The 25,021-nt window shown below is 34.9% G+C and overlaps 1 protein-coding gene across 8 annotated transcripts in view; it reads right to left on the minus strand.

Moving 5' to 3' along the window:
* Positions 1–25,021, minus strand: part of TMEM135 (transmembrane protein 135) — a 369,409-nt gene that overhangs the window by 145,420 nt on the left and 198,968 nt on the right. For 7 of the 8 annotated variants that reach the window (XM_074400367.1, XM_074400364.1, XM_074400365.1 and 4 more), the window contains one exon: positions 20,971–21,036. The exons of the other annotated variant lie outside the window; for it this stretch is intronic. In XM_074400367.1, the coding sequence (XP_074256468.1) occupies positions 20,971–21,036 (66 nt within the window). The remainder of the gene's footprint in view (positions 1–20,970; positions 21,037–25,021) is intronic. 8 annotated transcript variants of the gene reach the window in all.

The raw sequence follows: 25,021 nt of genomic DNA on the forward strand, positions 1-25,021 counted from the left end.
TAAGAAACCATAGAGAGAGGGATAAAAGGGGAACCAACCAATTCAAATAAATGTAAAATCTTAACCAACTGGAATGTGTAGCTCTTATCTGGATTCCGACTTTAACAAACGAGAGAGAGAGATGACTGGGAAAATGTGAACACTGATTAAATGCAATAATAAGAAAAAAATTTTCAGAGAAAAATAGCATTGTGTTTATATTTTTAAAAGGAGAGTCCTTATCTTTTAAGGATACGTACTGAAATATTTACATAGAGTGGTATGATGTCTGAAATTTGCTTCAAAATTATTAAAGGAAGGTAGCAGTGATTAGGGATATAAAGAAGACTGGCAATCAGTGAATAATTATTAAAACTGGATGACGGCTACACTGGGGGATTATTATCCTCTTTACTTTTGTATAAGTTCAAATTTTTCTAAAATAAAAAGAAATTTGAACTGAAAATTATTTTATAATATACAAAATAGCAATCTAAATTTTTGTTTAGCAAAGAGGATATCTGCCATACTGAGTTTTCATGGAGGTAAACCAGTGTGTGTTAATACTTTCATCTTGGGTATATTAAATTCTTATAAATCAATGTTAACTTATAAGAGTATGTAACAACATCAACATTCCAGGCATTGTGCTAGAGGCTACAGGCATTCAATACAAAAAGTAATATACACAGAATAAAGACAATTATCTCATTATATTTAGAGTCTCTTATATAAAACGATATTATTTAAGGGTAAAAAAAGAGGAGGGCATCTAACATACACTATGAAATATACTTAAAAGCCACACAGTTTGTCATGTCTATAGTTTCCCAAACATATTTGGCACTAGAAACGCCTTCATTTACTATATGAGCTAAGCATTAATATTCTAAAATTCACTATGTATTGCCTTTGTTTCTAAAAACCTAAAGTAATTGTCAGATCCTTCATTCTATGAGGTTTTTTTACTTACCCAAAAGCCATTTTCTTAGTCTAAATTACAGATTAATCCCTCATAATGCATTTTTCCCAGACCAACATTAAAAGTCATACTCTATTACTACTGAAGACTGAAAACTGTGTTAAATAAAATAATTATTCCAATATTCAGATAATATCAAAGAGAAAGGCTATTGAAAATTAAACAGTTCTTGTGCAATAAATACATAACATTCACATATCCATTCTTTAATTTTTTTGATGAATTCTTTGGATCAGAGATAATTCACAAAACAAATCAGGAACAAAGTTTTAATTTCTCATAAAACAATATTCTAAAAGAACAAACAAAACAACTATGAGACTAAGTACTATTTGAACTTAAAAAATTCTACTATACTTGAAAGATACATTGCAAAATTTTTCTAAGTAGAAAAATGTTCACTGAACATGCTCTTAGAACAAAAAAGGTAAAGATTCATTTAACTCTTGGGGGTTTTTTGGTTTGGTTTGGTTTGTTTTGTTTTGTTTTGTTTTGTTTTGTTTTGTTTTGTTTTTCCGACGGACTCTGACTGTTTCCCAGGCTAGAGTGCAATAGTACGATCTTGGCTCACTGCAACCTCCACCTCCCCAGTTTAAGTGATTCTCCTGCCTCAGCCTCCCGACTAACTGGGATTTAGAGGTGCCCACCACAACGCCTAGTTGATTTTTGTATTTTTAGTAGAGATGGGGTTTCACCATGTTGACCAGACTGGTCTCAATCTCCCGACCTCAGGTTATCCACCTACCTCTGACTCCCAAAGTGCTGGGATTACAAGCATGAGCCACCGCACTCAGTCGGAATTAACAGCATATAGAAAGTAAGTCCATTCGCAAGTTTTAATGTTAATGCACACATTTCAATTATCCTAAGAAATCCACCTTACTTTTATCAGACAATTTAACCATAATGTCCTTTTTGAAAAAGTGTTTTAGGAATTAGAACATTAAAAGCTAAATTTTACTTACCTTTAACATTGCTATTGATTATACAGAAAACAACAAAAAAATTTTAGTGATTACTGACTCATGCTAATTTTAAAAAATCAGTAATTTAGACAGCTACAATGCAGATACAGTTGAGCTTTTAGCTTCCATCAATAGTTTTCTCTCAACTCTTGACAATATGTTTTACTAAAATTAAAAGTAATTAAATTCTAACAGATTATATGCATATGATTAAAACTCCATCTAATACCATAGTAAGATCACAAGATAAATGCAATTTTAGTTACATTCTCTATAAAAGTAGGCCATTACACAGAGAAAAACATATTTAAAATATTTAGCAGTGGCCAGGCTCAGTGGCCCAAGCCTGTAATCCCAGCACTTTGGGAGGCCGAGGCAGGTGGACCACAAGTTCAGAAGTTCAAGACCAGCCAGGCTAGTATGGTAAAACCCCATCTCTACTAAAAATACAAAAAATGAGCTGGGCATGGTGGTGTGCACCTGTCATCCCAGCTGCTTGGGAGGCCGAGGCAGGAGAATTTCTTGAATCCAAGAGGCAGAGGTTGCAGTGAGCCACTGCACTCCAGCCTAAGTGACAGAGCAAGACTACATCTTAAAAAAATATATATCTATATCTATATCTATATATCAGTAAATATTCAAGAGAAAAATTTAAAAACACAAATAAAACAACTTTAAAAGTGAGATCTATGAAAGCAGGAACCAGAGCTTATTATTACATTTACTTGTGTCTAGAACATAATTTAAAAACAATAATTTTCTAGAGAAAAAAATTTTTCATAAAGGAAATCCGATTTTCTATGAAGTAAAATAAAAAGTATTTGTAAATGACAAAAAGTACTTTCAGACATCGCCATAATATTAACATTAAAGTCAATTGTTTTAATGATCAAACACTTTGAAAGAAGAAAAGCAAATAGAAATTATATTTGCCATATACTCAGATGTTAGTGATCCAAGGAGATTCAAATTTCTGATCACAAACACTATTTCTCATCATCTACAACTCACAAAACACCTTGGTTAAGGTGCCATCATTTAAATCATTTTATCATAACCAGGTCTATGCAATTATTACATATAATATTCAATAACCTGTAACAGATGAAGAAGATCCAGTATTACAAGTCTGGGTAATGGACAAGAAACCATAACTCAAATAAACACAACCAAAAGAGAGCCTTTGTTTCTTTATGTTAATTTGAGTGCAAAATCTGTTTAAAAGAGCATGTAGGTCACAAAATGTATACTGTTCACACCTAATATTAATAGAAAATTTAAAAACGTATATTTCATTTGAAATAGAAACACTAAAAAAGTTTTCATGAAAAGGCTAGAAATTTCATTTTAATACTAGTAGATATTACATATAAAAATACTGTTCTGTGTTTTTAGTTATGGCAAATGCTTTTCAAAACCTTTTTCTTACACTTTAATAAGAATATTAAAGCTTACTCTCATTTCAAATATACTCCATGAAAACAATTCTCTCTTTAAAAAAAGCACTGTCATTCAAAAGGAAATTGAATACTTTATCTTCATACAGAAATACAAACTACAATGATTCAATTCTCATAAATGAATCTGTAGAACTAGCCTCTGTAATTGTGCTCCTTAATCTTCAATATATCAGGTGAAATCATTAGAACCAAAGTGTTCTGAGCACTACTGCTCTCGATACATTTTTTATCTTAAGAATTTTTTTTAATATTTTAATTTAATTATAAAATTTACTTCATAAGTTTTCACATATAATTTACTCTATAGGTCTTAACAAATGCATGGAGTCATGTATCCATTATTAGTATTATTATGCAGAATAGTTTCATCAATCAGAAAATTCTTCCATTCTGTCTTTGTAATCAACCCTTCCCTGCACCTCCAATCTCTGGCAAACACTGCTGTGGTCTCCATGTCTAGAGTTTTTGCTTTCGCAGAATGTCATATAAATTGAATCATATGATACTTAGCATTTTTGGAATTTACTGAATATTATGAATCTGTAAATGTGTCTTTCACCAAAGATGCAAGTTTTCAGCCATTATTTTTTCAGTATTTTTCTGTACCAATCTCTTTGTCCTTCCCTCTGGGTCTCTTTTGACACAAATGTTAGACCTTTTCTATCATCCCACAGATCTCTAGTCTCTGCTCATTGTATTGCCTTTTTAATCTTTATTGTTCAGATACTGTAATTTCTATTGCCCCTTCTTCAATTTCACTTAATCTTTTTTCTATCATCTCCATTCTGCTACTGAACTCATCTAGTAAAGTTTTAGGTATCTTAGTATTTTAATATATTTGGGTTATTGCTACTTCCTACCCTAAATTTTCTTTTGGTTCTTTTCCTACTTTCCTTGCTGAGAACTTCATTCTTTCTCTTCACCTCAGAAGTGTTTGCTATGACTTTAACAGAACTGAGTTATAATAGCTGCTCTAAAAACTCTGTCACAATTCCAGCATCCAGGTCATCTTAGGAATAGCAATTGTTAATTGCTATTTTTCCTATAACAGTTCATGATTTCCCTGAGTCTTGGTTATGTTCAATAATGTTGAAGTGTATCCCACAAAGGGAAGGGAGACTTTGAATATTGCATTTTGAAACGCTTGGTCATGCTAAAGCCTCCTGGTCCTCTAGAAAATGGATTTGTTTTTGTTTTTGTTTTTAATATTTTTCTTGTTGCTGGCAATCAACCCTGTTAGGTTCAAACCTCAAGTCCCAACATACCTGGTGGGCTGTGACTTCAATGTCAATTCTGTTTCTCAAAGTCTTTTTAGTGATATTCACTCTATCCTCCTACGTGTCACCTAAAGGCCAATCTAGGACAAAGATGGTGGTCTACAATGTAGTTCAGTTATCAAACTTTTCATTTAGTCTCCTTGAAAACGTTCCACATATGCTCAATTTAGGGAGGAGTCTGGGTCTTCATGCACAGATTTGGGTCATCTTTTTCTGTGCCTACTTCCTCTCCATAATTTCCCTAACACTGCCTGTCTGCTAGACCCCTGTTCTTGATTCTCTGGCTACAAAATTGGTGTTTTTGCCTCCACACACAGTCACGTACTTTCTGCAGCTGCATCTGCCTTGGGGAGAAGTGCCAAGAAGTAGGGAAAAAAGCAAAAATTAACAGATATTCCCTCATTCTTTGGGCTACTGGGGCCCGTTTTTCCAGTGTACCTGGTCAAAGAAAAAGATTATCTTTCAGAGTTTTAAATGCCTGCATGGTTGCCACTGCCACTACCACCACCATTGCAGGAGAACAGCCTCATGATTAAGGCTTACCTGGGGTCCCACCAGAAAAGTAAAACAAACCAGCATACAAAATACAAAGAAAACTGATTTTCCAAAAAGACTCCTGCACATAGAGGCCCTTCTTTCCAGTCCTCTGACCATATACAGAAAAAGGGTATTTTTCTGTCTGCATCTGTTGTGTAGACCAAGGATAAGATGCCCTGGAGTCCAAGCTGGGAGATAAAGAAAGGGGTGATAAAACAACAACAAAAAAAAAAAAAAGAAAAGAAAAAAAAAAGAAAACTTGCCAGTGTCAGTTGCACCTCCAGTTTGGAACTGTATATCGAACCTCTGCTATTATTTACTCTTCAGAGACCTCAAATAATTGTGCTTTGTATTCTGTCCAGAGTCTTTAGTTGGAATGCATGGGAGAGAGTCTGCGCTTCCTCCGTCTTAGCAGAATCAGAACCACAAAAATTCTAGACATAAACCCCGACATTTATAGTTAACTGATTTTAACAAAGATGCCAAAGCAATTCAATGGGCAAAGATAGGTTTTTCAACAAATGCTGCTGGTAAAACTGAACATACATAGGCAAAAAAAAAAAGAACTTGGATTTCCACCTCACACTGTATTTAAAAGGCAAAAGATTTATATGATCTGAACAGAAACCAGAGTATCTCACACCGTATTTAAAAGTAAACTAAAAACAGATCACAGACCTAAATGAAAAACACAGGAGAAAATCTTTGTGACCCCCAACTAGGTAAAGATTTACTGGATATGATAGCAAAAGTATAGCTCATAAGAGAAAAAAATTAATAAATGGAACATCATCAAAATTTAGAAGATTTTCTCTTCAAAAATCACTATTTAAAAACTGAAAAGACAGACCACAAACTGGGAAAAAACATTTTCGTGTCCTATATTTAATAAAAGATTCAATCCAAAAAAAAAATTTTTTTGAACTCACCTCTTGCAACTCAGTAATAAGACAATGAACCCCATGAAAAAATGGCAAAAAAATTTAGCAGACATTTCACAAAATATATACAAATGTCCAATAAGTACTATGAAAGGAAGTCCAACACTACTGTCATTAGGGAAAAGAAAATTACCACAAAAGATACCACTATACCTTTCTAGAATGGCTATAATAAAATAGTCTGGTCATGCAAAATGTTGGCAAGGATGCTGATAAACTGGACCCCTCATACACTGCCAAGAGGGAACGTAAAATGGAACAACTACTTTTTTCTTTAAGAGTTATTCTTAAGACCTAACAATTCTACATTTAGGTATCAAGCTTACAGAAATTAAAACATATGTCAACCCAAAGAGTTCTCTTCAAATAGTCACAGAGTATTTTCATAATAAATGAAAACTGGAAATAATCCAAATGGTCCATTAGCATGTCTATAACAAAATGTTATCCATACAATGGAATACTATTCGTTCATAAAAAGGAAAAAAAAAAACCTACTGATATGAATGGACCTCAAAAATATGCTGGTCAGACATGGTGGCTCACACCTGTAATCCCAGAAATTTGGGAGGCCAAGATGGGCAGATCACTTAAGGTCAGGAGTTTGAGACCAGCCTGGCCAACATGGTAAAATCCCACCTCTACTAAAAATACAAAATTTAGCCGGGTATGGTGGTGCACCCCTATAGTCCCAGCTGCTCAGGAGACTGAGGCAGGACAATTGTTTGAACCCAGGAGGCAGAGGCTGCAGTAAGCCGAGATCACTCCACTGCACTCCAGCTTGGGTCAGAGAGTGAAACTCCGTCTAAAAACCAACAGGCTGGACTCGGTGGCTCACACCTGTATTCCCAGCACTTTGGGAAGCCAAGGTGGGTGGATGAGCTGAGGTCAGGAGTTCAAGACCAGCCTGGCCAAGATGGCAAAATCCCATCTCTACTAAAAATAACAAAATTAGCCAGGCATGGTGGCGGGCACCTGTAATCCCAGCTACTCAGGAGGCTGAGGCAGGAGAATCACTTGAACCAGGAGGCAAAGGTTGTAGTAAGCCAAGATCGCACCACTGCACTCCAGCATGGGCAAAAGAGTGAGACTCTGTCTTTAAAAAAAAAAAAAAAAAAAAAAAAATACATTATGTTAAGGCAAGAAAGGCAGACTCAAAAGGACACAAATTGTATAATTCCATATATATAACATTTTCAGAAAAAGCGAGTTCAGACTGTAGCATAATAAAAGTTTATCTGAACTTTGTTCCTGGCACAGGGCTTCAAAAACCCTTGGAATCTCAGGGGTGACTGCATTGTCTTTGTTATGCTAATGAAGTGACTCCTGGTGATAGCTTCGAAATAGGGACTGGTCACCAAAAAAACCAAACACATGATTAGAGGGTTGAAACTCTAGACCAGCTGTACCTCCAAGGACAGGAGGGGAGCTGGAGATAGTTCAGTCACATGGCCAGTAATGTAATCAACTACACCCATATACTCAAATCCCAATATAAGCTCTGAATACAGAGGCTTGGTGGACACACTGATAAGCAGAAATGGTAATGAACCCTGACTCCAGAGGAGAGGGCATGAAAGCTTTATGTCCAGGTCCCCTTCACACCTTATGTGTACCCTTTATAATAAAACTGTGTCACATTTTTAGTGAGCTCTGTGAGTCCTTCCAGAGAATTACTGAACCTATAAATTTGGGAATCTCCAATTTTATAATCAGTCGTCAGAAATAGGAATGTTCTGCATTTGTGGCTAGCATCTGAATTAAGAACAGTCTTCTGGAGGGCTAAACTCTTAAACCTGTGGAGTCAGATGCTAATTGATGGGCAGTTGGTGTCAAAACTGTATATACCCATAGGCGGCAGAAATGGAAAAAGAGAAAAAAAGATTAGTGGTTACCTGGGGCTGGGAGTAGCAATGGGAAGTGATAGAAACAAGTATTTTTTAGAGTGATAGAAATATTCAAAATCTAGATTTGATGATGGCTGTACCACTCCATAAAATCACTGAATTGTTCACTTTCATTGAGTATAACTTATGGATATTATACTGGAATAAAACTGGCTTGTAAAATCTAATCAATAAGTTTCCAAAATTATAGAAAGCTTTCATACTTCTTCATTTTGTATTCTCATAATGAACACTAAATACTTACCAAAAGCAACAGTCAGCAAAAAAAATAACAAGAAATGAAGGGTTTCAACTGCCGTTAGGAGCATTCCACTAGATATACAGAAGAACTCTATCAAAGTTAGCACTGCTAAATGAGGTTACAAATCTCACACATGTAGGATGGATTAGGTCCACATTTTATGGAAAAGATCTTAAAAGGAAGAGGTGAAGCAATGGTAAAGTGCTTTAAATTGCAGCAATCTGGGGCTAGCCAATGCCGTATGTGCTCTCATTAGCCCCAGGGATTTTAAAGTCAATTGCGATTCTGCCTATTAAATGTTCTTTCACTTGATGATTTTATAATCCATTATGGTAAATTGTATCTAAAGGACTGCTATCATGTATATTATATTAATATTAAAGCCAGATTTGCATTCAGCACTGGCTAATGGGACGCTTTAAACAATAAGAAAAGAGAGAAAGGAAGTTGTTATATGCATGAGATGCACTGCTTTTTAACCCCTGAGCTTTTTCTCTTGAAACTGTCCTGCAATTCCCTTCTTGAATCCACCTCCCTGAAAAAAGAGGTATACATGTGTTAAATCTATTCATCTTCCCCTCTCATTCACTCACTCCCTACTCCATTATAATCTGACTTCAGTCCCAACCACTAGGCTAAAACCACTACATTGAAAATCAGTAAAACAGACTTTTATCAAATTCCTTCAATTCTTCAACCTACCTTAACAATCTTTCCCATGGACATCAATCATCTAAAATTCAAAGGTATATGAAAATTTGTGCAATCTCCTATTGGAAGTTAATGATGTATCTTATCATTAAACACAAATCTTCTCTTCCGACCTGCCACATCCCTACTGAAACATCTCAAACAATACTTGCCATTATATAGCAAACTCACTATCTTAGTCCACTTGTGTTACTAAAAAGGAATACCTGAGATTGGGTAATTCATGTTTTTAAAAAGAGATTCATTTGGCTCATCGTTTTGCAGCCTGTACAAGAAGCATGGGGTTAACATATGCATATGGTGAGGGCCTCAAGCCGCTTCTCTTCATGGCAGAAGGCAAAGGGGAGCCGACATGTGCAGACATCAAATGGGGTGAAAGGAAAGGGCAGGGAGGTGCCAGTCTCTTTCTAACAACCAGCTCTCATGGGAACGAACAGAACTGAAACTCACTCATTACCACAAGGAAGGCACCAAGTCACTGATGAGGAATCTGCCCCCATGACCCAAACACCTCCTATCAGGCCCTACCTCCATCGCTGGGATCAAATTTCAATATGAGGTTTGGAGGATCAACTATCCAAACTACAGCACTTACCTATGGAGAACACAAGAGTCAATTTAAAAGAAAAATGATGTACAAACAAAATGCTAAAAACTACATTTGGACATACATACATGCATAAAGTTAAATTTATTTGCTAATTCCAAAAGTTTAAGTTACTTGCTGCTGAACTTACCCAATATCATATGCAAAATTTTTTTGGTATGTTTGTACAAAGAAACATTTTCTATGTATCTAAAATCTTTATTTCTTAAATAAATCCTGTGTCTTTTAATGCATTCAACCACATCTAGCTATACAGCCAGAGTAGACAAATTTAAGTTTAGTGGGTGGTTGGTGTAGGGGAGGTAGTTAGGCTTGGCCTTACCCATGTGGAAATAATTGCTTTCTTGACCTAAAGCTCTTCCCATTAGAATCAAAACAAACTGATGTTATCTTAAGAACTCTTCTAATTTTTGAAAAATAAAACCTAAATGTTCCATACTTAAACAGACATTGTTGGTTTTAAGGCAAAATTATGACACATTTATTTTTGTATTTAAATCAAAAGCAGAGCTACTATTATGAAGAAAATAAGGGAATTTCAAAAGATAATCATCTCCGTGTAGAAAGGCACACACAGAGTTGGCATAGACAAAGCCAACAAACTTAAACATTGAGATCTGATATTTTTTAAATCTTGGTTTGACCCTTGGCCTTCTTGGCCTATACCAAAATTTTCAAAATAAACTATTTGTTCATCAGGAGAATGCAATAATGCACATAACATGGTGAACTATTTAAAGTAGATTTAGTGACAAGGATAAAATAATCCAGCAAGTTCTGAAGCTTAATGTTTTATGATGTGATTCTGGCATTAACTCTAAATTTTCTAAGAACCTGACAAAATATGATATGTTGCTTTGATTCACAAAATTGGAAAACTGAAATAAATACCAAGACATTATTATACTTAGTCCAGTCTTCTGACTCTGGCAGTTAAATATACCATCCAGACTAATGGCTACTAAAAGATGCATCTTTTCTACATGAACAAGATATTAATAGTAACTCCACAATCTCCTTGAAAGCCTCTTTTAATGCTTTATCACCCTGAGAGTGATGACCAGTAGCTTGGGTTATCTCAAACTTTCTGTTCTGTGTTCAAAACTCATTAGAAATAGGAGACTACATTAGAGAAAGGACTGGAATGTCTCTGTATATAAACTAATTCTGCATATAATACCCTTGATAGATTCCTGGAAACTGCTATTTTAAGTGAAACAATGTATGACAAACAAAACTATTTTTTCGCTCATTAATGTTATAAGAAAAAGGCATTGAACAAAGGGATGCTATTAGAGGACCTGCTGTAAGGTATTTCACTTAAAGTCAGTTTCCAAGGAGCTATCCACAACATGACATGAGGACTTACTGTACCTTGCTTGAAATAAATACTCCCTAGGTCATGTCATATCTCCTTCCTTTTTATCAAGATTCTTTTCCATACTTACTTCCTCTCTCCTTCTCTAGATGCTATCCATTCTCCCCACATGCTTTTTTAAACTTCTGTATTTGAGCTGCTGCTTAAAAAGGAACAACAACAACAACAACAACAAATCTAACTTTTCTAAGCTGTATTCTAATAGATTATGTATAGCTTATTAAATATCCACTTTGAAAACCAACAACAGGAGAATAAAAGAATAAACTTGAAAAAGTTATTCAGGAATATTCCAGAGTGGCCAGAATTCTTTTCTTTCCTACATGATACGGGGCAGAAGCAAATCATGTTAATAAAATGTGTATTACAATGGCAATAGACATGTGTAAGGTATCTTAATATTTTCTTCCCGTTAAAATATGATACATAAATCAGAGGTCTTATTGCCGAAGTGATAGTCCAATTTTCTTTGACAGGATCAAGTAAGCCTTAGTCTGCATTTCTGGAAGGCTGGTGTCTCATTAATCTCAGTGGGACTTCTGCCCAACTAAGACTTGTAATTGTTAGAACTAAGTTGCCATCATTTAAGAAACTTTACCTTGTTTGGCTAATAGGATTCTTATGTTTGTTTGCAGAACTCAGTTTTTTCTATTATTGCACTTCCTTTGTTATATTTACTCTATGCATAGAAACAAAAACATCATCAGCAGAATTTGGTTGAGTAGTACACAGCAAGTTTGTGACTAAACAAGTTTTGTATTACTGAGATACTGGCACTCGACAGCAGAGGGCACTGGCAACATATGCCAACTCAAATACCATGACTCACACAGGAAGGAAATAACCACTCAAAAGTGCCAATAACACTGCTATTAGTATAGCTGTGGATCAAAGTATCTAAACTCTGTCTTTTACTATCAGCTAACAGTTCACACACTGTTATAAATAAACATAAGATCTCCATTTACTCATCCCAATATAGAAAATAAAACAACTTATATATAAAAATAAGTCAAGATTTAGAACAAGTTAATTCTAATAGGCTTATTCTGTATCAGATATTGTGCCAACTGCCTTAGACACGTTATCTAATTTATTTCTCACAAAGCAATGCATGAGCTTGCTGCTCATCTATTTACAGAAGACAACACTGGCAAGTTCCTAAGTAGCAGGTTACAACTCAGCCACTAGACTATAAAACTTTTTAAAAGCAGAAACCATTTTGGTTTAGTTTACAATTGAAACCCAGTACCTAGTAATCTACCTCACAATAATTATTCAGGGAAAGAAAGAAAAAACAAGGAACACTAGATCTGATTTCAGTGCCTCACATCACATTGGCCTTTAGGACACTATCAATAAACATCTCTTTATTTGCTTAGATTTTACAAGCCACTAGTTCCTGGTATTCTACTAGGCAGCAGGTCTCAGAGATTTCACTACTTGAACTAATACTTTGCTTATTAAAGCCTTAAATTTTTTCCTGAGGTAGTGCTAGGAGAGAAGCAGAAAAGAAAAAAAATAATAACAAAAATATTTAAGAAAAAATAGATTTCACTAAAAATATAAATTTGAGAGTTTACTTCTAGGTTGCCTTATATAAAGAATTCACATGCTTGGTTTCCTTAAATATAATATTAAAATTAAGTATAATAATAATTTCAGTAATGTTGGAAATATATCTTAATATCTAAATAATCAAGTATCTGTGCGTAAGAAATATCAAATATATAAATTATATTGTTTAGTCTAATTATTTAATTCATGAATATTCTTTAATTCATGGAAAATTAATGCCAAAAATAAGTATTACTATATTATAAATATGATTTTAAAATAACACCAATACTGTGTTTATATTTATCCACAAAAACCTATAAAGATATACTTATCTTAATCTGAAACCTGATTAAATTAAAGTAGTATTTACCACTTGAGTTCTGTCTAAATAAATCTTATACTTATTCATCAGACATATACTGAGATCTTTATTATGCCAGCCAGGTATTATACTTTAAGAAACAAAAATCCCTAACAAAGAGTTCCTGCCCTCATTGCAGCAATCAGTCTAATATTAAATATTCTATGTTACTTATGTATGGCATGCTCCTGGAAGGTTAAAAAAAATCCATTCTTCAGCTTAAATCATTCAGAATACCTAATGCCATGCCATAATATAAAACAAAAGGAGGTTAAAAAAAAATACTTTTCCTTCTTACTGAAACAGCAACAAACCTTAATACATAAATCTACTTTACATACAAAAATCTCTAAATATACTTTAAATTTCTTTGCTATTTCTTAATCTGTTTTGTTTCATAGAGACTGTACCTCCTTGGGTTCAAAGAAGAAAGAAGAATTTTTTAAAATGCTTCTAAAACAGTGGTTTACAATAGCAGCTGAGTATTAAAATCAGTGGACCTTTTAAAAAATACAGATACTGGAGTCCCAAACTAGACCGTATAGACAAAGTGTTTGGTGATGGAGCCCAGGTACCTATAGCTTTGCAGAGCTCCATGGGCAATTCTCAAGCTCAGTCAAGGTTGATAACCACAACTTTAAAGGCTTAAGCACAAAGGTCCCCAACCCCTGTGCCATGGACAGGTACTGGTCCCTGGCCTGTTAGGAACCAGGCCACACAGCAGGAGGTGAACAGCAGGTGAGGGAGCATTACCGCCTGAGCTTGGCCTCCTATCAGATCTGCCAAGGCAGAAGATTCTCATAGGAGTGTGAACCCTATTGTGAACTGCACATGGGAGGGATCTAGGCTGCATGCTTCCTATGATAATCTACTGCCTGATGATCTGAGGAAGAACAGTTTCATCCCAAAACCAAGCCCCTGGTGGAAAAACTGTCTTCTGTGAAGTCAGTCCCTCATGCCAAAAATGTTGAAAACTGCTGCCTAGGCAGAAAGGGCATACAAAGCTGCTTGTAAGTAGAAAACGTTAAAGCCATATAGGATGTTAAACATCATCTACGGAGCTCGTTTTCTGAAGTACAAAGCTGAAGTTGTGAGGAGTTCCGTAAACTGACCAAGGTTTCAGATAGGAAAGTCTACTGACATGCAGACCAGTATTTTTTCATTATTTCTCTTACCTGATACTTTTATCATGAGGTTACTTGTGAATCCCCGCTTAACAAATATTTTTACAGTACTGGCTTAGCACAGGACACTGGCTACTCTGCTTGAGAGACAGCATACTAATTCTTGATTCCACCACAAACTTAATCAATACCCTAAGCATTCACATCACAAATTCTCGGGGAAATGTGATTAAAAGAAAACACTACCCTTTCTGAACCTCAAATACCTCCTTTGGAAAAACACTGATATGAGTACCAAAAACGGAAAGTTATTCTGATGTATGAATGAAGACAGGTAATTATAATCCACTTATGTATAGGCACTCAACAACCATTACTTCCCTTTAACATGACACCACTCACCCTACTGTCCTTTTTGATTCTGCAGTTTGGTCCTCAATTATGTCCCTTTTCATATTGTTTCTCCTAATTGGCAAAGTCTTTTGGCCTCTTCCCCTTTAATACTACTCATCAATTTCTTCAAAGCTCCATTTAAAGATGTACCACCTTTGCTCTTTAGGTAGGGCATCTCTGAAAGGCAGCAGCTCCAGTCAGGGGCTTAACAATAAAACTTCCATCTCCCTAGGACAAAGAACCTGGAGGAAGGGGCAGCTGTGGGTGCCCCTTCAGCAGACTTAAACACTCCTGTCTGCCAGCTCTGAAGAGAACAGCAGATCTCCCAGCACAGCACAGGAGCTCTGCTAAGGGACAGACTGCCTCTTCAAATGGGTCCTTGACCCCCATGCCTCCTGACTAGGAGTGAATTCCCATTTACAATTGCTACAAAGAGAATAAAATACTTAGGAATACAACTTACAAGGGATGTGAAAGACCTGTTCGAGGAAAACTTCAAGCCACTGATGAAGGAAATAAGAGAGGACACAAACATATGGAAAAACATTCCATATTCATGGATAAGAAGAATCCATATTGTGAAAATAGCCATGCTGCCCAAAGTAATTTATAGCTTCAATGCTATCCCCGTCAAGCTACCATTGACTTTCTTCACAGAATTAAAAAAAAAAAAAAAACAAAACTACTTTAAATTTCATATGGAACCAAAAAAGAGCCCATATAGCCAATAAAATCTTAAGCAAAAAGAACAATGCTGGGGTATCATGCTACCTGACTTCAAACTGTACTACAAGGCTACAGTAACTAAAACAGATTGGTATTGGTACCAAAGCAGATATACAGACGAAGGAACAGAACAGAAAATAATGCCACACATCTACATACATCTGATCTTTGACAAACCTGACAAAAACAAGCAATGGGGCAAGGATATCCTATTTAATAAGCGGTGTTGGGAACACTGGCTAGCCATATGCAGAAAACTGAAACTGGACACCTTCCTTACATCTTATACACACATTAATTCAAGATGGATTAAAGCCTTAAATGTAAGACCTAAAACCATAAAAATCGTGAAGAAAACTAGGCAATATCATTCAGGACATAGGTATGGACAAAGACTTCAAAAGACAATGGCAACAGAAGCCAAAATAGACAAATAGGATCTGATTAAACTAAAGAGCTTTTGTATAGCAAAAGAAACTATCATCAGAGTGAACAGGCAACCTACAGAATAGGAGAAAATATTTCCAATCTATCCATCTGACAAAGGGTTAATACCTAGAATCTACAAGGAACTTAAACAAATTTACAAGAAAAACAAACAACTCCATCAAAAAGTGGGAAAAGGATATGAACAGACACTTTTCAAAAGAAGACATTTATGCGGCCAATAAACATATGAAAAAAAGCTCATCATCATTGGTCATTAGAGAAATGCAAATCAAAACCTCATTGAGATACCATCTCATACCAGTTAGAATGGTGATCATTAAAAAGTAAGGAAGAAACAGATGCTGGAGAGGATGTGGAGAAACAGGAACATTTTTACACTGTTGGTGGGAGTGTAAATTAGTTCTATCATTGTGGAAGACAGTGTGTCAATTCCTCAAGGATCTAGAACCAGAAATACCATTTGACCCAGTAATCCCATTACTGTGTATATACCCAAAGGATTATAAATCATTCTAATATAAAGACATATGCACATATATGTTTACTGAAGCACTGTTCACAATAGCAAAGACTTGGAACCAACCCAAATGCCGATCAGTGATAGACTGGTTAAAGACAATTAAAGACAATGTGGCACATAGAATACTATGCAGTCATAAAAAAGATCAGTTCATATCCTTTGCAGGGAGATAAATGAAGCTGGAAACCATCATTCTCAGCAAACTAACAGAGGAACAGAAAACCAAACACCACATATTCTGACTCATAAGTGGGAACTGAACAATAAGAACACATAGACACAGGGAGGGAACATCACACACCAGGGCCTATTGGAGGTTGGGGGATGAGGGGAGGGATATCATTAGGTGAAATATCTAATGTAGATGACGGGTTGATGGGTGCAGTAAACCATCATGGCATGTATATGTACATACTTATGTAACAAACCTGTATATTCTGTACATGTATCCCAGAACTGAAAGTATAATTAGAAAAATAAATAGTAAGTCTCCAAAAAAATAAATAAAAGATGTACCTCCTTTAAGAAATCTTCTGAATTAACTGAATCCCATTTTAATTACTTATTTCTTCCTTATCATTTAAATTATCTGTACTTTTAACCCATATACTACTTGCTTAGATATTCTTTCGAAGCTTAATAACTGCAATTACTTCCTAATTGTTGTGTATGTTTTTTATTTTCTTTCAAAATTAGAACATAAGCTATTAATACACTAGATTATAAGCTCTCCAAGGCTAGGGATACCTGTCAATTTTATTCACTGATGGATCACAGGCATCTAAAACAATGTCAGGAATATAGAACTCTTCAACAAATACTTGCTGAATTAACAGGCAGGTATATTTCTCTTCCCGTTCATGAATCTCTATAAACTCCAGATATAATGCTAAACACACACATATGAAAACTTTAAATGCCTGAGTAAATGAAAATAGATATGCCTGATATTTTGAAAACTTAAAAAATTCAAACAAGTTAATACAGTCACAATGGATTAATCAATTCACTGGCTACAGAAGTCTCTCAGCTTGTTCATTACACGTTCCCAGTGACTCTCTGTCACTACCGTAAGAAGGATATATAGTAGCAGCTTATAAAAACAAAGTAAATGATTTACTGGAGAAGCAGGGTTTGAAATCCTGCCCTCCTATGGTGAAGAATTGTTAAACTTGGTTCTCTTTCGAAACTTAAGATTAAGAAAAACCAAATGAAAAAACACCAATTTCTGCTTTACTCTTGTTTCTTGTTTCTTCCTAAACATAAACACCCAGAAGGCAGAAGATAGGACTACATCTTTCCATTAGAAACAGAAAAATATCACTTTGGAGCCAAGCACATTCAATAACTAGTGATAGACAGTCACTATTTTAAAAGCCCCTCAAATAGAGAAACCCATTTAAAAAATTCAACCTAGGCCAGGCAAAGTGCCTCACACCTGTAATTCCAACACTTCGGGAGGCCCAGGAGGTCAAGAGATCAAGACCATCCTGGTCAACATGGTGAAACCCCATCTCCACTAAAAATACAAAAATTAGCCAGGTATGGTGGCAGGCACCTGTAGTCCCAGCTACTCAGGAGGCTGAGGCAGGAGAATCACTTGAATTCCAGAGGCAAAGGTTGCAGAGTCTCACTCTGGGCAACAGAGTGAGACTCCATCTAAAAAAAAACCCAAAAAACAAAAAAAAATTCAACCTAGAAAATGGATCTGCTTTTCAGCTTATGTAAGTCACTTAAGACACAAAGATCCAGCTACTCTCCATATAGGACTTTATAAAGACCACCACCATAGCTAAATATTCAATGAGGTAACAGATTTGTGAAGGGTATTTTTTTCCTATTCATTTTAAGCCATATATTATCCCATGAACATGAAAAGATAACAGTAATAATTAGAATGCATAAAAGTCATTGCTGATTACATAATCTTGGAATTTTATTACCTATGGCTAATGAAGATTAGAAAGCTTTAGGCTAAGTGAATTATCGTACATTGAGAGCAATTATATTGCATAGCAGAATCAATGAACTTTGGAGACAAGGTTCAAATTCTAGCTCTCCAGATTCCTAGCTATTTGACCATAAGCAAAATGTTTAACTATCTAAGCCTGAGTTTATCTATAAGATGACCAGTGTAATTTCTCCCTTGGAGAGTTAAGAGGAGGATTTTTAAAAGACAAAGTGTAACTCCTCTGCTTAAGACCTTCTATAATACATTACAACCTATAAAGTAAGTTTCGAACACCTTCAAAGACTATCTTAGTTGGGGAAAATGTTTTCCCATTTTAAAATTTCTTCAAATATCCAACCAGAAACGTCCAGTAAATAGACAAAATACAGCATTAAAGCCAGAACAAGGAAGATGAAACACATGCAAAGTTTACTGTCATCGTGCATCTGGATAAATTTGCTGAAAGACTGTTATTTTTGTAATTTGGATATACCAGTTTTTTTCTCTGACCTGCTACACTTGTCATGAGGTTACCTATGAATCCCTGCTTAACAAATATTTTTGCAGTACTGGCCTAGCATATTTTCTTAAATGTCCTAGGACAAATAAATAAACTCCTTGCCACTCTCCTCCCTTAGCATATTACAAATTTCTGATACTGATAAATATAATGATTTCAGCTTATGTTTTAAATAATCACTTAAAATTAACCTTTTAGTTTATCTCTTACTCTCAAACAGATTCTCTACTATTGTCCTCATACTAAAACACAGTTTCAAGCTAGCACAATCCAAGTGGTATATGGACACTGGTTAGTTTCAGACTCAGCCTAAACTAAGCATTTCCACTCTCCCAAACATCTTCCTTTTTCCAGTTACTGATATAATTGTTTCCCCCACCAGTGAGTAAGCGCCTCTAAAGTCAGGAATTATAGCACCCATTTCCATAGCATTTAGCCCACCATCTCCAAAAATCTATGGGGGTGTGTGTGTGTGTGTGAGTGTGTGTGTGTGTCCCTGTGTGTGCATGTGTTTGTATGTGTGTGTGTGTGTGTATGCATGTGTTCAGTAATACCTTTGTTTTGTTTTGTCTCCTCTACTTCCAAAAATCAAATCATTAAATTAAAACTAATTAGTGGCTTATCCAAACTACCATTTACTGAATGCTTGCTACACATCACTCTGTACTTTTTAAACCATAAAACATTATTTTATCAGCCCTAACATATCACAGACAAATTTCCTGAGAACCAAAAATGTCAGTGGGGGAAAAAAAAAAGAACTTTCCTAATTTTAGAGACATTAAAATGTAAAAAATAGCAGATGGTAAATATGAGATGCCATTAATTAGAAGACACATTCCACTCTTGGAGCTCTTAAAATGTAAGAAAAAAATGTGCATTTTACACTTTAACCTCATTACAGAAACTGAAGGTCAGAGAATGCTTAAACACTTTGGATGACATTAATAATTGTTAACCAGGTTTACCACATGGAACAACATACAATAATTAGTAGACAAATGGATCAAAAGCCAGCTATTTTAACTATTTCCTCCTTATTCAGTATATATCCATGTGTTGATATGCTCAGATGATTACTTATACCACTGTGCTGTATACATTTCCCTAACCATCCTATAAAAGAAGATAAGTTCAACAGTTCATTGCCTACCCTATTGAAAAAATATATATTAATTACTAAAATCTGAAACTCATATTTACACATTAAAGGCAGATTATTATGACCTTATTACTGTAAGTTTTCTTTTTTCGAAATGACACCACATGCTTCAATGTTTAAGAATACAAAGGGATCAATTAAGTCTCTCTGCATAGACAAAACATATGTTACAAATTATACCAAGGTGATTTGCCAGTATACACTTAAATATTTAGAATGTATATACTTTTCAAATGTTGGCACATTTTTGCCTGATTAGCAAATACATCAACCAATACATTTATAGCCATGAAGTAATACAATTCTATTTAACTCCATAGATATTTACTCACTTTTAATATTAAATATTAAAGTTTCTCGATTATAAACATTACATTAAATATCATAGAACTTAATTCAATAATAGGGAATTCTAAGGATTAGGCATGGTGGCTCATGCCTGTAATCCCAGTACTTTGTGAGGCTGAGGCAGGAGAATCGCTTGAGGCCAGGAGTTCAAGACTAGCCTAGGCAACACAGCAAGACTCCATCTCCCCAAGAACAGGGAGTTCTTAAGTACCTGCCAAAAGAATAGAAAAAGGAACATAATAGTGCGGTATTACATTCGACCTCTACCTAAATTTTTCTTAGTAAAAAAGAAAATAAAGAGCAGACAGAGTGGTAATCAATCTGGTAATAATTTTAAAATAAAAATTTATTTGAGGTGATAGAAAAATCTTTTAAAGGATTGACAGGAGCATTTTAAAAAGTCAAAACTAAGCACTACAGACAAAATTATCTCCAGCTTTATTCTCCCTTTCCCTCTCCTTCTTCCTTCCCTTCTCTCCATGTGTGGTAAATGTCAGTATTTCCAATTATTTTATCTTAAGAAATAAGTATCAATTCTATATAACGCAAAATAGAAAGAAGGCAAAAGAAGGGATTCTTTTTTCATTAAAAACATTTGTAGAAGTTATTAATAAAATGTCATTTTTCAAGAGTAAGGACATTTGATAACTAAAGATTAGAAGACAGCAATTTGTTTTCAACCTAAGATCTGGTTCCAATATGACTGTGAATTAAAACAGATTTGTTCATCAGGTATATTCAATAGCATATACATCAGATATCTCTCTATTTCTTAGACAAAGCATCATAGATTTTATCACATTTTATATTTAAAAAAATCACAAACTATAAAATTAACAACTAATAACTATATCAAAATTCTCATCTTACTTCTCCATTTCTTAATGTTGTGATGGTTCCTCTTGCTACAGCCATTCTGAATAGCGTTTCTGTGGCCTGTAAATTAAAAAATATACATATAATCTATAATCTCTCCTCAATTGTATATCTCATGCCCTAAATGTGAAAAACATTCAATACTATTATATATCCAGAGAGCAACCCCTAGAGAACCATCAGTAAGTAGTATATGCCTATAGTCTCAGTTACTCAGACAGGAAAATCGCTTGAGTCCAGGAGTTCAAGGCTGTAGTGAGCTATGATTAAACCACTGCACTCCAGCCAGGATGACAGAGTGAGACCCTCTCAACGACAACAACAAAATAAAATAGAAAAGAGGCAACTAGAAAACTATCTACAAGGGACAATAAGACCTAGAAATTCTAAATTATACCCCAGAAATATCATTATCACAATCTTTTAAGAGCTCAAACTTACTGTTTCAAATGGTTATTCTGATAATCTAGTATTCGTCCAGGACTACAGTTTCAAATTAGTTTGCTTAGACAAGTTTAAACCTTAGTTTAATGAACAAAAATTAAGTTAAAATTTAGCATTTAAATTCAATTCGGAAGTTATCATTTATTCTGAATTTTAGTTTCCATTTGAATTTAGTTCAAATCACTTTTCTGTTACTAAGGAACAGACAGGAGATGAAGTAATTTAGTAACGTCATATATTAAGTGACACCCCAAAATAGTTATTGCTCACTATACACTAACAATGAACAATCAGAAAAGGAAACTAAGAAAAGAGTTCCATTTACAACAGCATCAAAAAAAATTCCTAGGGGGGGAAAAGTGAAAGACTTTACTCTGAAAACAACAAAATATTGCCAAAAGAAACTGAAGAAGACACAAATAAATAAAAAGACATCCTATGCTCATGGTTTGGAACACTTTATTAAGATAACAACACAACCCAAGTGATCCACAGATTCAATGCAATCCCTGTTAAAATCCCAATGGCACTTTTTGCAGAAACAGAAAAACCCATCCTGAAATTCATTTAGAACTTTAAGGGACCCCAAATAGACTAAACAAACTTGAAAAAAAAAAGAAGAAGAAAGTTGAAGAATTCACTTTCTGATTCAAAACTTACTACAAACCTAGTAATCAAAAATATTTGGTACTATCATAAAGATGGACATCTAAGACAATGGAATAGAACAGAGAACCCAAAAATAAATCCTTGCATATATGGTCAAATGATGTTGGACAAGGGTAATAAGACTATTCAGTGGGCAAAGGACAAGTTTTTCGAAAATGGAACGTAAAAAACTGGATATCCGTGAAGCTGTCCTCACAGGGTTAACAAGAATTCTGAATAGAAATATAGTCATAATTAAGTATAAATCAGCTGCACTTCTAATTTCAGTAGAACAGCTAACACCAACCAACTTAAAGATTCTCAAAGAGAAACCAAACCAGCATGAGAATACAGTTTCTTCATGTCCCTGTCCCATGACTTCACCCTCTACTCTTAGACCAACCAACCATCTCCAAATTCTGGCACACTCCAAAACCCTTCAAAACTCTAGGCCCAAACTCCACAGGAAGATGGATTTGAGGTTTTCTCTCATCTCTTAGTTGAGCGGCCCTACAATTAAACATCTGTCTCTGCTGCAATCTAGTGTCTTGTTATACTGACTTGCTGTGCACGTTAGGAAACAGACCTATTACAGTTACATTCACATGTAAAAGAATGAAGTTAGACTTCTACCTCTACCATGTATAAAAATCAACTCAAAATGGATCAAAGACATAAATTTAAGATCTAAAACTATAAAACTTTTAAAAGAAAACATAAGATAAAAGCTTTATAACATTAGATTTGACAATAATTCCTTGGATATGACACCAAAAGCGCAAGTAACAAAACTAAAAATAGGCCGGCATGGTGGCTCATGCCTGTAATCCAAACACTTTGGGAGACAGAGGCAGGTGGATAACCCAAGGTCAGGATTTCAAGACCAGCCTGGCCAACATGGTAAAACACTGTCTCTACTAAAAGTACAAAAATTTGATGGGCATGGTGGCATACGCTTGTAATTTCAGCTACTGGGGAGGCTGAGGCAGGAGAATCACTTGAACCCAGGAGGCAGAAGTTACAGTGAGCACAGATCACGCCATTGCACTCCAGCCAGGGCAACAAGAGCGAAACTCAATCTCAAAACAAACAAACTAAAAATAGAAACTGGATCTCACCAAAAATTAAAAACTTCAGTGCATCAAAGGACTCTAACAACAAAATGAAAAAATAACTCATGAAACAGAAAACATCTGCAAATTGCACATCTGATAAGGAGTTAATGTCCAGAGTATACTAAGAACTTCTACAACTCACAAACAAATACTAAACAACCTAATATAAAAACGGGCAAAGGACTTGAACAGAAATATATCTAAAGAACATATACAAATAGCCAATAAGCACATTGAAATGATGCTCCACATCACTAATCATTAGGGAAATGCAAATCAAAACCACAATGAGACACCACTTCACACCCATCAGAAAGGCTATTATCAAAAAGATAGAAAATATCGTGTTGAGAAGGACGTGGAGAAATTGGAACCCTTGTGCACTGCGGATAGGAATGAAAAATGGTCCAGCCACTGCAGAAAAGAGTAAGGCAGTTACTTTTAAAATTACATATAAAATTACCATACAACCCAGCAACCTGTTTCTTGGTATATACCCAAAACAACTGAACATAGGCTCTCAAAGAGTTATTTGCACATCCATGTTCATAATAGTATTATTTATAACAGCCTAGATGTAGATGCAACCCAAGTGTCCATCAATGAATAAATGAATAAACAAAATATGGTATATACATACAATGGAATATTATTCAGATTTTAAAAAGAATGAAATTCTGATATATGGTACAACATGGGTGAATACTGAAGATATTATGCTAAGTGAACCAAGCCAGAGGCAAAACAGCAAATACTGAATGATTTTACTTATATGAAGTATCTAGAGTAGTCAAATTCATTGAAACAGAAAGCAGAACAGTTGTTACCAGGGGCTGAGAGAGGAGAAATGGGGAGGTACTACATGATGGACAGAGTTTCAGTTTGATGACAAAGTTCTGGAGATGGATTAGTAGTAGTGGCTGCACAATAATGTGAATCTACTTAATGCCAGTAAACTGTACATGGAAAAATGGCTAAAATGGTAAATTTAACATTGCATATATTTTACCACAATTTTAAAAAAAAAATAGTTTTTGCTATTTCCAATGCTTCCCCATCTTACAATTGCCAAGGATTCAGACACTAGTAAAACACTCCTTAGGACTGTATCCAAAGAATATTTAATGGAAACTCCATTGATACCATGTAGAACACTATAATATACAGAAAGAAAAGGATATTGATTTGTTTAGAATTTATTGAACAATTATTTCATAAGCACTGTAAAGGGCAAACTGAAGGAATTAGCGATAGGGTCAATTTGACAACTCCTTTAGTTTTAAGAAGTTTACATCTAGGGGACAGTGGAAGCAAATAAATACAAAAATAAGTAAGTCATATGCATGTAAATATGTACAATAAAAAAAATAAACATGATAAGTATATGAAGAACAATGAGGCAGAAGGGATATTTTAAATACACTAAATCAAGGGTAGCCTCTTTTAGGAGATGATAATTTCAGCAGAAACTAAGTGAAACGAAAAAGTGAATAGCCAGCATGGATATTACAATTCTAATGACAGTAATAATTGCTGACACTAACTCAATACTTACACTTTGCCAAAACCCCCTCTACAAGATTTCAGTATATCAACTAATTTGAAAATTGGAGGAAAGAAGGTTCTAGTCAGAAGGCCACAAGAGCCTGTAGGTAGGATCATGCTTGGCATGTTTGAGGACAAGTAAGAAGGCCATTGGTGCTGAAGGAAAAAGAATGAATGAGATGGTTGAGACAGGAAGAGGATGCATGTTCCTCTGTTCAATATGTGCTTTTATTTTCCTAACCTGGTATAAAAGGAGTGCATTTCTAACCTTTAATAATCAAAAATATGTAATT

Source organism: Saimiri boliviensis, chromosome 6 (genome assembly GCF_048565385.1).
Source record: "Saimiri boliviensis isolate mSaiBol1 chromosome 6, mSaiBol1.pri, whole genome shotgun sequence".
In the NCBI taxonomy this organism is placed as follows: Eukaryota; Metazoa; Chordata; class Mammalia; order Primates; family Cebidae; genus Saimiri; species Saimiri boliviensis.